General features: G+C 50.0%; 1 protein-coding gene across 5 annotated transcripts in view; it reads left to right on the top strand.

Moving 5' to 3' along the window:
- The window catches only part of gpbp1l1 (GC-rich promoter binding protein 1-like 1), a 130,728-nt gene that overhangs the window by 94,556 nt on the left and 20,257 nt on the right, over nucleotides 1-15,915 (top strand). For all 5 annotated transcript variants that reach the window (XM_072510818.1, XM_072510819.1, XM_072510822.1 and 2 more), the window contains one exon: nucleotides 2,787-2,908. In XM_072510818.1, the coding sequence (XP_072366919.1) occupies nucleotides 2,787-2,908 (122 nt within the window). The remainder of the gene's footprint in view (nucleotides 1-2,786; nucleotides 2,909-15,915) is intronic.

The following is a 15,915-nucleotide window of genomic DNA, read 5'->3' as shown; positions in this document are numbered from 1 at the left end:
TGTCTCCGAAATGGCCACAACATCGAAGTCCCAGGTACCAACCCATGCTGCCAGTTCCCCTACCTTGTTTCGTATACTCCTGGCATTGAAGTAGACACACTTCAAACCACCTACCTGAACACTGGCCCCCTCCAGCGACGTCAAATCTGTGCTCCTGACCTCTATACTCTCATTCTCCCTTACCCTAAAACTACAACCCATGTTCCCATGCCCCTGCTGCATTAGTTTAAACCCCCCCCAAAGAGCACTAACAAATCCCCCCCCCCCCCCCCCCCCCCCCCCCCCCCCAGGATATTTGTGCCCCTCAGGTTCAGATGTAGACCATCCTGTCTGTAGAGGTCCCACCTTCCCCAGAAAGAGCCCCAGTTATCCAGAAATCTGAATCCCTCCCGCCTGCACCAGCTCTGTAGCCACGTGTTTAATTGCTCTCTCTCCCTAGTCCTCATCTCATTATCACGTGGCACGGGCAACAACCCAGAGATAACAACTCTGTTTGTTCTAGTTCGGAGCTTCCATCCTAGCTCCCTGAAAGCCTGCCTGACATCCTTGTCCCCTTTCCTACCTATGTCGTTAGTGCCAATGTGGACCACGACTTGGGGCTGCTCCCCCTCCCCCTTAAGGACCCGGAAAACACGATCCGAGACATCACGTACCCTTGCACCTGGGAGGCAACATACCAAACGTGAGTCTCTCTCGCTCCCACAAAATCTCCTATCTGTGCCCCTGACTATCGAGTCCCCAATTACTATTGCTCTGCTCCTCTTCCCCCCTTCCCTTCTGAGCAACAGGGACAGACTCCGTGCCAGAGGCCCGTACCCCATGGCTAAGTCTCTCTTTTTCCCCCCCCCGCCCCCCCCAACAAGTATCCAAAGCAGTATACTTGTTTCTCAGGGGAACGACCGCAGGGGATCCCTGCACTGACTGCATTTTCCCAGTTCCTCTTACAGTCACCCACCTATCTCCAATCTTTGGTGTAACTAATTCCCTGGAGCTGCTATCTATGACCCCTTCTGCCTCCCGAATGATCCAAAGTTCTTCCAACTCCAGCTCCAGTTCCCTAACTCGGTCTTGGAGGAGCTGGAGATGGCAGCACTTCCTGCAGGTAAAATCAGCAGGGACACTAACGGCATCCCTCACCTCAAACATCCTGCAGGAGGAACATTGCACTCCCTTCCCTGCCATTCCTCTAACTTTTTCTACCAAGATCTGGCTAACAACTAAATTAAATTTTTTATAAAAAAATAATAATAATATAATAAAATATGGTACTTACCTCCGACCAATGGGTTTTATTATTAGGTTAGAGGAGGAGGGCGGGTGGGAGACACTACACGTGTAGTGTCTCGGGTTTCCTCTCCACCAGAATTTATTGGTGAGGGTCTTCCCAGACGTCCGCGGGTCGACTTCCTGTTCCCGCCTAAAACACTAATTTAAAAAAAAAAAAATTCTCAGCTCCTGCTGAAATTGACTAACCAGCCAGCTCCAATCCCGCCGAAATCAACTGGCCTGCCCCTGCAAAGACAAGTGCTTTTAAAGGACAGACTTACCTCCCAGCAGCCACTTCCACACTGCTCCCGCTGAAACTGACTCACCAGCTGTTCTCCCGCCGAAATCGATCACCATGTGTCCAGCAGCCAGCAGGATAAGCAGCCAATTACATTAAAAATATTCTTACAGGCAGAAAACCAGGAAGATAAAAGCACTGAGGATTCATTGACCTGAAATGTTAACTCCTGTTCTCTCCACAGTTGCTGCCTGACCTGCTGAGTATTTCTAGCAGTTTCTGATTTTCTTTCAGATGTCCAACATTTATAGTAGTTTGCTTTTGTCTTATAGTTGAAAACACTGAATCCCTTCACTTTCTTCAATTTAGATAGAGAAGTAAATGACTTGGGATCAAAGCTAAAATAAATATAATTTTAAAAATGTGCAGTATTTATTTTGAGCATAATTGGTAAATTTTACATTTGATTTTCAGGGATAGTAATAATTGTGAAGTTAGTCTACCATTAAATATTATTTTTAACTGCAAGCCTAACTGTGTAAAGGTGGAGGTTCTCTCAATTCATAGCCTGGGTATTACATTCTGGGGTTGGTGGGGGGTGGGAGGCACCATCACAGTCATCCTCTGTAAAAACATAGAACAACATGTAGCAGCTTCTGGATTTCTACATTCTGCACAGGTGGAGATTCTAGAAATTGCTGTTAGTGCCACGTTTGCCCTCATTGCAAAATCTGGGCCATAACTTGCTCAAAAGTCACCTATTTTTGAGGATCTCGTTAGTGCCATTGGTGAAGTCAGTTTTGCTAATGACTTGCTGCAGCATTATGATACTGAAGCTGTTGTTGATTTTGCTCAAGAATGCAGCAACACTGCTCCTTTGAGAGCGGTCCGTCAGATCCGTCAGAAATTTGTTCCACAGGTTGTTCTGCTTCAAATTGAAACGTGTGCCTACAGTAGAGCATATTAAAATATATTTTCCTATTATGTTGTGAAATAAAACCCTGGTTCACCTAAGTATGGATCATTACTTACAATCACATTACAGTGTGATTCATTTGTGGGGCTCTTTTGTGTATGATGTCTGGATAATTGCTGACTTGCCCCCATTATCTGCTTGCCAGTTCTCATTTAAAATTATGTTTTTCATCCTTCAGTCATCTGGAATATGAGTTGGGATTGAAACAGCACATTTTTAGAACATTGTTGCATAAGTTGTGCTATCCACTTTTCCTACCTGGACTGTCTGACCATTTATTTGTTTATTTTAATTACTTTTCAACAGGATTGTGTACAGAATATTCCAGAAACAAATGAAAATGGGAAATCAAATGGTCATCAGCATCATCTCTCCTTCTGTGGCCCGGAAAAAGATTATCTTTCCAGTTCTCTTGAAGCGGAACATAGGTATAATTATTTTTTGAATTTAGTTAATTTTTAATTTTTAAAATGTTTATTCAGAATTTTTCAACAATTTTCAACCATTCAGCCCCCCCCCCCCCCCCCCCCCCCCCCCCCCCCCCGTAACAAAAAAGAAAAGTAACAGAACAAGACATAAACATATCAATCCAACACAGGACAGAACCTGTACAATGGGTTCCTCCCGCACATATTGACCCTCCCATATGTTTATGTTTTTCCTTTTTCAAGTGCCCCTAGTAAAACCCCCTCCCTCCCTGGGCTGCTGCTGCTGGCCGACCTCCATCTAACGCTCCGCGGGATAGTCTAGGAACGGTTGACACCGCCTGAAGAACCCCTGCACAGACCCTCTCAAGGCAAACTTTATCCTCTCCAGCTTGATGAACCCTGCCAAGTCGTTTATCCAGGCTTCCACACTGGGGGGGCTTTGCATCTTTCCACAATAGCAAGATCCTCCGTCGGGCTACCAGGGACGCAAAGGCCAGGATACCGGCCTCTTTCGCCTCCTGCACTCCCGGCTCGTCCGTCACTCCAAATAGTGCTAGCCCCCAACTTGGCTTGACCTGGACTTTCACCACCTTAGACATAGTCCTCGCAACACCCCTCCAGAACCCATCCAGTGCCGGGCACGACCAGAACATATGGGCATGATTCGCCGGGCTTCCTGAGCACCCCCCACATCTGTCCTCCACCCCAAAGAACCTCTCTCAGCCTCACCCCTGTCATATGCGCTCAGTGAATAACCTTAAACTGTATCAGGCTAAGCCTGGCACACGAGGAATTAACCCTACTAAGGGCATCAACCCACAGACCCTCTTCAATCTCCTCCCCCAACTCCTCCCATTTGCCCTTCAGCTCCTTTACCAAAGCCTCCTCCTCTTCTTTCATCTTCTGATATATCGCCGACACCTTGCCCTCTCCAACCCATACACCCGAAATCACCCTGTCCTGAATCCCCTGTGCCGGGAGCAACGGGAATTCCCTCACCTGTCGCCTCACAAACGCCCTCACTTGCATGTACCTGAAAGCGTTTCGCGGGGGTAGCCCAAACTTCTCCTCCAGCGCCCCTAGGCTTGCAAACGTCCCATCAATGAATAGGTCCTCCATTCTTCTAATGCCTGCCCGATACCAACTCTGAAACCTCCCGTCCATCCTTCCTGGGACAAACCGATGGTTATCTCTGATCGGGGACCACACCGAGACTCCCATCGCACCCCTGTGTCATCTCCACTGCCCCCAGATCTTTAGCATTGCCACCACCACCGGACTTGTGGCGTACCTTGTCGGCAAGAGCGGCAGCGGTGCCGTCACCAGCGTGCCCAGGCTCGTTCCTTTGCAGGACACCATCTCCAACCTCTTCCATGCCTCCCCTCTCCGTCCATCACCCACTTATGGATCTTCGCCATGTTGACTGCCCAATAGTAGCCACCCAGATTCGGCAACGCCAGCCCTCCTCTGTCCCTACTATGCTCCAGAAACCCCCTCCTTACCCTTGGGGTCTTGTTTGCCCACACAAAACCCATGATGCTCCTGCTTACCCTCTTAAAAAAAGGCCTTGGTGATCATAATAGGAAGGCACTGGAACACAAAAAGAAACCTCGGGAGGACCATCATTTTAATCGACTGTACCCTGCCCACTAGCGAGAGTGGCAACATATCCCATCGTTTGAAGTCCTCCTCCATCTGCTCCACCAGCCGCGTCAAATTAAGTTTTTATGCAGGGCCCCTCAACTCCTAGCTACTTGGATCCCAAAGTACTGAAAGCTCCTTTCCGCCCTCCTCAACGGTAGGTCGTCTATCCCTCTTCCCTGGATGCACCACGAAGAGCTAACTTTTCCCTACATTGAGCTTATAGCCCGAGAAGTCCCCAAACTCCCTGAGGATCTGCATGACCTCCACCATCCCCTCCACTGGATCCGCCACATACAGCAACAGGTCGTCTGCATACAGCGACACTCGATGCTCCTCTCCCCCCCAGACCACCCCCCTCCATTTCCTGGACTCCCTTAATGCCATGGCCAAAGGTTCAATTGCTAATGCAAACAACAGGGGGGACTGGGGGCACCCCTGCCTCGTCCCTCGATACAGCCGAAAATACTCCGACCTCCGCCGATTCGTAACCACACTCGCCATCGGGGCTCTATATAGGAGCTTAACCCAACTGATAAACCCCTCCCCAAACCCAAACCTCCGCAACACTTCCCAGAGATACTCCCAATCTACTCGGTCAAAGGCCTACTCCGCGTCCAAAGCTGCCACTTTCTCCGCCTCTCCCTCCACCGATGGCATCATAATCACGTTTAGGAGCCTCTGCACATTGGTGTTTAGCTGCCTGCCCTTTACAAATCCCGCCTGGTCCTCGTGAATCACCCTCGGGACACCGTCCTCAATCCAGTAGCCAGCACTTTTGCCAGCAACTTAGCATCCACATTAAGGAGCGAAATCGGCCTATACGACCCACATTGCAGTGGGTCCTTATCCGCTTCAGGATCAGAGAGATCATCACACCGGACATTGTCGGGGGCAGGGTCCCCCCCTCCCTTGCCTCATTGAAAGTCCTCACCAGCAACGGGGCTACCAGGTCCGCGTACTTCCTGTAAAACTCAACCGGAAACCCATCTGGTCCCGGGGCTTTCCCCACCTGCATGCTCCCCAGTCCTTTAATCAGCTCCTCCAACCCAATTGGCGCCCCCAAACCAGCCACCTCCTGCTCCTCCACCCTCGGGAACCTCAGTTGGTCCAGAAATCGTCGCATCCCCTCTTCCCCCGCTGGGGGCTGAGATCTGTACAGCTCCTCATAGAAGGCCTTAAATGCCTCATTTACTTTCGCCGCACTCCGCACCGTAGTTCCCCTGCCATCCTTGATTCCACCTAACTCCCTTGCTGCCATCCTCTTATGGAGCTGATGTGCCAGCATCCGGCTCACCTTCTCCCCATAATCATACGTCGCCCCCTGTGCTTTCCTCCACTGTGTCTCTGCCTTCCCTGTGGTCAACAGGTCGAATTCCGTCTGGAGACTTCGCCTCTCCCTAAGTAGTCCCTCTTCAGGGGCCTCTGCATATCTTGTGTCCACCCGTAAAATCTCCCCCACTAACCTCTCCCTTTCCCTGCCTCCTCTCTTCTCCCTGTGAGCCCTGATGGAGATTAACTCCCCCCTGACCACCGCCTTCAGCGCCTCCCATACTACCCCCACCTGCACCTCCCCGTTCTCGGTGGCCCCCAAATACCTTTCAATGCACTCCCGCACACCACCTCATCTGCCAGTAATCCCACATCCAAATGCCACAGTGGGCGTTGGTCCCTCTCCTCTCCCAACTCCAGTTCCACCCAGTGCGGAGCGTGGTCTGAGAAGGCTATGGCCTAATACTCCGTTCCCTCCACTTTCGGGATTCGCGCCCTGCACCCCAACATACACTTCATAAATCCAGCATCGTCCCAGTTCGGGGCATATATGTTTACCAATACCACCCACGCCCCCTGCAGCCTACCGCTCACCATCACGTATTATCAACCTCCATTGTCCGCTACTATATTCTTGGCATCAAACGACACCCGCTTCCCCACCAGTATTGCCACCCCTCTATTCTTCACATCCAGCCCCGAATGGAATACATGTCCTACCCATCCCTTTCTTAACCTGACCTAGTCTGCCACCTTCATGTGTCTCCTGAAGCATGACCACGTCTGCCTTCAGTCCCTTTAAGCGCGTGAACACTCGGGCCCTCTTAACCGGCCCATTCAGGCCCCTCACATTCCACGTTATCAGCTGGATTGGGGGGCTTCTCTCTTCCTCCCTGCCCCCCCCTTCCCCCTCCCCCCGCTAGATCCATATCTAGCTCTTTTGCTCCCCCCATAACACTCCCATAAGTCTGCTGACCCCGGCTTCCCCGTTGACCCCCCCCCCCCTCCCCCCAGTCTGGAAATCCCCCCCCCCCCCATCTCCTCCTCCCAGCAATCGGTGTGCGCTCCTCCATCCCCCCCCCCCACCCCCGTCCTTCCCTAACGTGGGAAAAAGCCTGCGCTTTCCTGAGCCAGCCCCGCCCCCTCTGGCGCAGCTCTTGTTGCGGCCTTATCCGAATTCCCCCATCCCTGGGCCTCCCCTCCCTACAGCACCAGCGCCCACATTCCCCACAGTCTCCCCATCAGATCTCTTCCCCCATCCCCATCCATCGCCCCACCCGTGGAACATTCCTTACGCATAGTTAAAACCCTGTATACAACCGACACCCCCCCACAACCATAGACCCTCCGTTTGAGTCCAACTTTTCAGTTTGTATAAAGGTCCAAGCCTCCTCAGGCGTTTCGAAGTAGTGCTGTCGATCCTGAAATGTGACCCACAATCGCGCTGGCTGCAGCATTCCGAACTTCATTCCCTTCCGATGGAGCACCGCCTTGGCCCGATTAAAGCCAGCTCTCTTCTTGGCCACCTCTGCACTCCAGTCCTGGTAGATTTGGATCTCTGTGTTCTCCCACCTGCTGCTCCGCTCCTTCTTGGCCCATCTCAGGACACACTCTCTGTCCACGAAACGATCAAACCTCACCACTACCGCCCTTGGCGGCTCGTTGGCCTTGGGTCTCCTCGCCAGGACCCGATGAGCCTCATCTAGCTCCAGGGGACTCGGAGAGGCCTCCGCACCCATCAGCGAATGGAGCATCGTGCTCACGTATGCCCCAGTATCGGGCCCCTCAACTCCTTCAGGGAGAGCCAGAATCTGAAGATTCTTCCTCCTCGACCTGTTCTCCAGGTCCTCTAATCTTTCGGCCCACCTCTTGTGCAGCGCCTCGTGCGCCTCCATCGTCACCGCCAGGCCCAAGATCTCGTCCTCGTTCTCGGTGGCTTTTTCCCGCACCTCTCGGATCTCTACCCCTTGGGCCTTCTGGGTCTCCTTCAGCCCCTCGATCACGGTCAGCCGTGGCGCCAGCACCTTTCTTAAGCTCCCTCACGCAGCGCCTGAGAAACTCCTGCTTCTCCGGCCCCCATGCTGCTCGATCTCCGCCCTCCGCCATCTTGTTTTTTCTCCCTCGTTTCTTTCGCTGCTCCAAAGCCGCTTTTTTTACTACTCCACTTCTGGTCCACTCCATATACTATGGAAGGGGGGACCTTGCTCTCACCTTCCTACACAGGAAGTCGTCTAAAGATTTCCGTTGGGGCTCCTCTGGAGAGCCCAAAAGTCCGTTCTAGCGGGAGCCGCCAAAATGTGCGGCTTAGCTCCGCATCGCCGCAACTGGAAGTCTTTTTAATTTAGTTTTAATTTAGCATCACACTTGTGATTAATTTATTTTCACTTGATGTACCAGTCTGGACAAACGTAGTACAGACTGATGGGATTAAATCTTTTCTCTCTGCTGATTGTTGGAGCTCCCAAGTATAAATCAATTCGGACAATCTTGGTGGACATAAATTCACAGAAGAAAAATGTCTGTAAACTCACCTTAATTGGCACAAAATAAGCATTATTTTTAAAAAGCATAAAGATGGGTGACATGAGAAAGATATCACTTCTAACAGTTTTTGAAGTCGTCATTTTTTAAGTTTCTTCAATCAACAATTTGTACTGTTTTGGTGCTCTGCCTGGTGTTTTATAGCTCACATTTGCTGAAGTAGTAGCATACATTTGCATGTTATAGGTACAGTGTCTCAAAAACCAGCAACCTTGGGACTGTGATCGTGCTAGAGTTTGGATCTTGCCAGATTTCAGTTCAGGCCATGGGCAGTTCATTTTGTCAGGTCGAGTGCGGTTACAGGCCACTTGGAGCACAGGAACAGACTGGCGTGCAAGCGGCAAAGGAGAATAACGTTTCTGCCTTTGAGAAGGTGGTGGCAAGCTGCCCTCTTCAGCCACTGCCATCCATGTGGTGTAGGTACACTCCGTGCTGTTACGTGATTTTGATCCAGTGCCAGTGAAGGAATGGCGATATAATTATAAGTCCGGTTGGTGTATGACTTGGAGGGAAACTTGCAAGTGATGGTGTTCCCATGCATCTATGGCCCATGTCCTTCTTCGTGGTAGAGGTCACATGTTTGGAAAGTTCTGTCCAAGGAACCTTGAGTTGCTGAAGTGCATCTTGTAGATGGTACATGCTGCTGTCATTGTGCATCAGTGCTAAAGGGAGTAAATGTTTTAGGTGGTGCATGGGTTGCGAATCAAGTGTGCCGCTTTGTCCTGAGTGGCTCTTGAGTGTTGTTGGAGCCTCACTCATCCAAGCATGTGGTGAGTATTCCATCACCCTCTTGATTTGTTATGTAGATGGTGAGCAGGCTTTCAACAGTCTAAAGATGTGTTACTTCTGCAGAATTTCCAGCCTCCAACTGCTCTTGTCGCTACAATATTGATGTGGCTGGTCCAATTTGGTTTCTAGTCAATGCTAGCACCCAAGACGATGATCGTGGGGGTATTCAGTAATGGTAATGCTGTTGAATGTTATGGGGAGATGGTTGGATTCTCTCTTGTTGGATGGAGATGGCAGTTTCGTAGCACAAATGTTAATTGCCACTTCCATCTATCCAAGCCTGAATTTTATCCAAGTCTTGCTGCATGTAAATAGAAACTGCTTCAGTATTTGAGGAGTCGCAAATGATGCTGAACGTGGTGCAATCATCAGCAACATCCCTAATTCTGACTTTATGATGGAGGGAAGGCCATTGATGAAACAGCTGTAGATGGTTGGACCTAAAAGACTACCCTGAGGCTCTCCTGGACCAAAGTCCCAGGACAGGTTATTTACTTGCAGCGACCGTAACCATCTTCCTTTATGTTAGGTTGACTCCAACCAGTGGAGTGTCTTCCTCCTGATTTCCATTTACTTCAGTTTCCCTCGGGCTCCTTGATGCAGAGTTCCGTTTAATGCTGTCTTGAAGTCGAGGAGAATCACTCTCAGGATGTTGACTTTGCTGACTAGGCCAGCATTCTTTGTCTATCCGTAATTGCACAACCGCGTTGATGGTACACCTCCAGGGCTTTGGGTGGCACCTGCATGTAGTCCAAGTTTCTAAGCTGTATAGAAGACTTGGGAGGACGGCAGCCTTTTACACTAGGATCTTGGTGTCAGCACGAATGACATAGTCATCAAAGGCTCCTGTCTTTAGGCGTCAGAAAGAGGTGCTCGCGGAGAGGATACAATGTTGGATCTCTGCATCGAAGCCAGTCTTAGATGAGAGGTGGGAAAAATGTTCCATGTTTCGTAGGGTTTCTCTGTTGATATTGATCGAGGGAGAGACTTGATCATGCCCTCAGACAGGTTGGTAAAGGGCTTGCGTCTTCTTGAGGTTGAGACTGTGACCAATTCTTGTAATTTTTCTGCGAAGGTCTCCAGTATGGCTTGGCGATTCTCTTATGAGAGAGTGGGGTTGGCGTGTCAACCACATACTGAAGTTGCACGCGCTGTGTCAGTGTCATTTTCTTGGATTCCTACCTCCACTGGGAAACTTGTTCTTGACAAGGTGAAGGATCGTGGCGATGAAGACAAAGGTTGGGGCATGGCACATACCTGCTTGATTCCAATCTTGACATCAAAAAGTTTCTATCTTATTTCCGTTGGTGAGGACTGTCATCGACACCTTGTCTTGGAGAAGTCAGAGGATGTTGATTAATTTCTCTGAGAGTGGCCTTTGACGGGGTGTTCCATAGTACTTGCAGATTGAATAATTCAAAAACCTTTGTCAGATCAATGAGGCCATGTAGAGAAAGTTATCGAGCAGTGACATAGAACATAGAACGATACAGCGCAGTACAGGCCCTTCGGCCCACGATGTTGCACTGAAACAAAAGCCATCTAACCTACACTATGCCCTTATCATCCATATGCTTATCCAATAAACTTTTAAATGCCCTCTATGTTGGCGAGTTCACTACTGTTGCAGGTAGGGCATTCCACGGCCTCACCACTCTTTGCGTAAAGAACCTACCTCTGACCTCTGTCTATATCTATTACCCCTCAGTTTAAAGCTATGTCCCCTCGTGCCAGCCATTTCCATCCGCGGGAGAAGGCTCTCACTGTCCACCCTATCTAACCCCCTGATCATTTTGTATGCCTCTATTAAGTCTCCTCTTAACCTTCTTCTCTCCAACGAAAACAACCTCAAGTCCATCAGCCTTTCCTCATAAGATTTTTCCCTCCATACCAGGCAACATCCTGGTAAATCTCCTCTGCACCCGCTCCAAAGCCTCCACGTCCTTCCTATAATGCGGTGACCAGAACTGTACGCAATACTCCAAATGCGGCCGTACCAGAGTTTTGTACAGCTGCAACATGACCTCATGACTCCGGAACTCAATCCCTCTACCAATAAAGGCCAACACTCCATAGGCCTTCTTCACAACCCTATCAACCTGGGTGGCAACTTTCAGGGATCTATGTACATGGACACCTAGATCCCTCTGCTCATCCACACTTCCAAAACTTTACCATTAGCCAAATATTCCGCATTCCTGTTATTCCTTCTACAGTGAATCACCTCACACTTCTCTCCATTAAACTCCATTTGCCACCTCTCAGCCCAGCTCTGCAGCTTATCTATGTCCCTCTGTAACCTGCTACATCCTTCCACTGTCGACAACACCACCGACTTTAGTGTCGTCTGCAAATTTACTCACCCACCCTTCTGCGCCCTCCTCTAGGTCATTGATAAAAATGACAAACAGCAACGGCCCCAGAACAGATCCTTGTGTTACGCCACTTGTAACTGAACTCCATTCTGGACATTTCCCATCAACCACCACACTCTGTCTTCTTTCAGCTAGCCAATTTCTGATCCACATCTCTAAATCACCCTCAATCCCCAGCCTCCGTATTTTCTGCAATAGCCTACCGTGGGGAACCTTATCAAATGCTTTACTGAAATCCATATACACCACATCAACTGCTCTACCCTCGTCTACCTGTTCAGTCACCTTCTCAAAGAACTCGATAAGGTTTGTGAGGCATGACCTACCCTTCACAAAGCCATGCTGACTATCCCTGATCATATTATTCCTATCTAGATGATTATAAATCTTGTCTCTTATAATCCCCTCCAAGACTTTACCCACTACAGACGCGAGGCTCACCGGTCTATAGTTGCCGGGGTTGTCTCTACTTCCCTTTTTGAACAAAGGGACCACATTTGCTATCCTCCAGTCCTCTGGCACTATTCCTGTAGTCAATGATGACATAAAAATCAAAGCCAAAGGCCCAGCAATCTCTTCCCTGGCCTCCCAGAGAATCCTGGGATAAATCCCATCAGGCCCCGGGGGCTTATCTATTTTCAGCCTGTCCAGAATTGCCAACACCTCTTCCCTACGTACCTCAATGCCATCTATTCTAATAGCCTGGGTCTCAGCATTCTCCTCCACAGCATTATCTTTTTCCTGAGTGAATACTGATGAAAAATATTCATTTAGTATCTCACCTATCTCTTCAGACTCCACACACAACTTCCCATCCCTGTCCTTGACTGGCCCTACTCTAGCCCTAGTCATTCGCTTATACCTATAGAAAGCTTTTGGGTTTTCCTTGATCCTACCTGCCAAATACTTCTCATGTCCCCTCCTTGCTCGTCTTAGCTCTCTCTTTAGATCCTTCCTCGCTACCTTGTAACTATCCATCGCCCCAACTGAAACTTCACACCTCATCTTCACATAGGCCTCCTTCTTCCTCTTAACAAGAGATTCCACTTCTTTGGTAAACCACGGTTCCCTCGCTCTACGCCTTCCTCCCTGCCTGACCGGTACGTACTTATCAAGAACACGCAGTAGCTGTTCCTTGAACAAGCTCCACTTATCCAGTGTGCCCAACACTTGCAGCCTACTTCTCCAACCTCTTCCCCCAAGTCACATCTAATGGCATCATAATTGCCCTTCCCCAGCTATAACTCTTGCCCTGCGGTGTATACTTATCCCTTTCCATCACTAACGTAAACGTCACCGAATTGTGGTCACTGTCCCCAAAGTGCTCTCCTACCTCCAAATCCAACACCTGGCCTGGTTCATTACCCAAAACCAAATCCAACGTGGCCTCGCCTCTTATTGGCCTCTCAACATATTGTGTCAGGAAACCCTCCTGCACACAGTGTACAAAAAACGACCCATCTAATGTATCATAGTTATCATAGAATTTACAGTGCAGAAGGAGGCCATTCGGCCCATCGAGTCTGCACCGGCTCTTGGAAAGAGCACCCTACCCAAGGGCAACACCTCCCCCCTATCCCCATAACCCAGTAACCCCACCCAACACTAAGTGCAATTTTGGACACTAAGGGCAATTTATCATGGCCAATCCACCTAACCTGCACATCTTTGGACTGTGGGAGGAAACCGGAGCACCCGGAGGAAACCCACGCACACACGGGGAGGATGTGCAGACTCCGCACAGACAGTGACCCAAGCCGGAATTGAACCTGGGACCCTGGAGCTGTGAAGCAATTGTGCTATCCACAATGCTACCGTGCTGCCCCTGTACTCGAACTATATCTTTTCCAGTCAATATTTGGAAAGTTGAAGTCTCCCATAATAACTACCCTGTTACTTTCGCTCTTATCCAGGATCATCCTCGCCATCCTTTCCTCTACATCCCGAGAACTATTTGGAGGCCTATAGAAAACTCCCAACAGGGTGACCTCTCCTTTCCTGTTTCTAACCTCAGCCCATACTACCTCGGAAGATGAGTCCCCATCTAGCATCCTCTCCGCCACCGTAATACTGCTCTTGACTAGCAGCGCCACACCTCCCCCTCTTTTGCCATCGAAGTCCCAGGTACCAACCCATGCAGCCAGTTCCCCTACCTTATTTCGTATACTCTGGCATTGAAGTGGACACACTTCAAACCACCGACCTGAACACTGGCCCCCTCCTACGACGTCAAATCTGTGCTCCTGACCTCTATACTCTCATTCTCCCGTACCCTAAATCTACTGTCCAGGTTCCCATGCCCCTGCTGCATTAGTTTAAACCCCCCCAAAGAGCACTAACAAATCCCCCCCCCCCCCCCCCCCCCCCCCCCAGGATATTTGTGCCCCTCGGGTTCAGATGTAGACCATCCTGTCTGTAGAGGTCCCACCTTCCCCAGAAAGAGCCCCAGTTATCCAGAAATCTGAATCCCTCCCGCCTGCACCAGCTCTGTAGCCACGTGTTTAATTGCTCTCTCTCCCTAGTCCTCATCTCATTATCACGTGGCACGGGCAACAACCCAGAGATAACAACTCTGTTTGTTCTAGTTCGGAGCTTCCATCCTAGCTCCCTGAAAGCCTGCCTGACATCCTTGTCCCCTTTCCTACCTATGTCGTTAGTGCCAATGTGGACCACGACTTGGGGCTGCTCCCCCTCCCCCTTAAGGACCCGGAAAACACGATCCGAGACATCACGTACCCTTGCACCTAGGAGGCAACATACCAAACGTGAGTCTCTCTCGCTCCCACAAAATCTCCTATCTGTGCCCCTGACTATCGAGTCCCCAATTACTATTGCTCTGCTCCTCTTCCCCCCTTCCCTTCTGAGCAACAGGGACAGCCTCCGTGCCAGAGGCCCGTACCCCATGGCTTACCCCTGGTAAGTCTCTCTTCCCCCCCCCCCCCCCCAACAAGTATCCAAAGCAGTATACTTGTTTCTCAGGGGAACGACCGCAGGGGATCCCTGCACTGACTGCATTTTCCCAGTTCCTCTTAGTCACCCACCTATCTCCAATCTTTGGTGTAACTAATTCCCTGGAGCTGCTATCTATGACTCCTTCTGCCTCCCGAATGATCCAAAGTTCTTCCAACTCCAGCTCCAGCTCCCTAACTCGGTCTTGGAGGAGCTGGAGATGGCAGCACTTCCTGCAGGTAAAATCAGCAGGGACACTAACGGCATCCCTCACCTCAAACATCCTGCAGGAGGAACATTGCACTCCCTTCCCTGCCATCCCTCTAACTTTCAACCAAGATCAGGCTAACAAATGAATTTAAAAAAATAATAATATAATATGGTACTTACCTCACACCAATGGGTTTTATTATTAGGTTAGAGGAGGAGGGCGGGTGGGAGACACTACACGTGTAGTGTCTCGGGTTTCCTCTCCACCAGAATTTATTGGTATGGGGAGGGGGGGAACCTTCCCAGAAGTCCGCGGGTCGAACTTCCGGTTCCCGCCTTAAAAAAAATATATTTTTTAAAAATACAACAGCAAAGAGGAATAGAAACTGGACCAGGTAAGTGTTTCAAACCTAAATACTCACCCACCGGCAGCCACTGCACTCCGCTCCCGCGGAACATCTAGTCCACTGTTCCATGGTTTGGTCATAAGCCACACTGGCTTTCTGGAAGGGTTTCTTCAGAGACTGGGCGCAGGCAGCCTGTCTGTGTGCGGGGTGTGGTAGTTTCCTCTAGGTAGACGCCTGGCACGGGACATCGTTTAACGTGAGTATGTTGTTGCACATCAGAGACACTCTCCTTGACAGAGGGCGGCATGGTGGCACAGTGGTAGGCACTGCTGCCTCACCACCAGGGAGACTGTTTGATTCTGGCCTTTTGTGACTGTGTGGAGTTTGCATGTTGTCCACGATTCTGCGTGAATTTCCTCCCGGTGCTCTGGTTTCCTCCCACAGTCCAAAGAAGTGCAGGTTAGGTGGATTGACCATGCTAAATTGTCCCTTCGTGTTCAAAGATATGCAGGCTTGGTGGGATTACGGGGCTAGGACGTGGGAATGGGTGTACTTGGGGTGTTCTTTTGGTGGGTTGGTGCCGGATCGGTGGGCTGAATAGTCTCCTTTGCACTGTAGTAAGTGTATGAGGTTGTCTAATTCTAGTGGTAAGGGAACCTCTGACTGATTGGGGATCTACTCACTGCTGCCAATGCAGCCGTGATGCCATTAAAGTATCTTCCACTTAATTTGCCATTGAGGACTTATTTTGGTTTGCACTTTGTCTGGTTGTTCCCCTCTGACTTTACCATCATGGGTTATCCTGTCAGGAGACTGACTCCCGATGGTATTAGGATCAACGGAATGGTCAAAGCTTACCACCACGGCAAGGTGACAATCCAAG

Source organism: Scyliorhinus torazame, chromosome 7, assembly GCF_047496885.1.
Source record: "Scyliorhinus torazame isolate Kashiwa2021f chromosome 7, sScyTor2.1, whole genome shotgun sequence".
NCBI classification, from domain to species: Eukaryota; Metazoa; Chordata; class Chondrichthyes; order Carcharhiniformes; family Scyliorhinidae; genus Scyliorhinus; species Scyliorhinus torazame.
The sequence above is the reverse complement of the archived record's forward strand: the minus strand, read 5'-3'. Positions and strand labels throughout refer to the sequence as shown.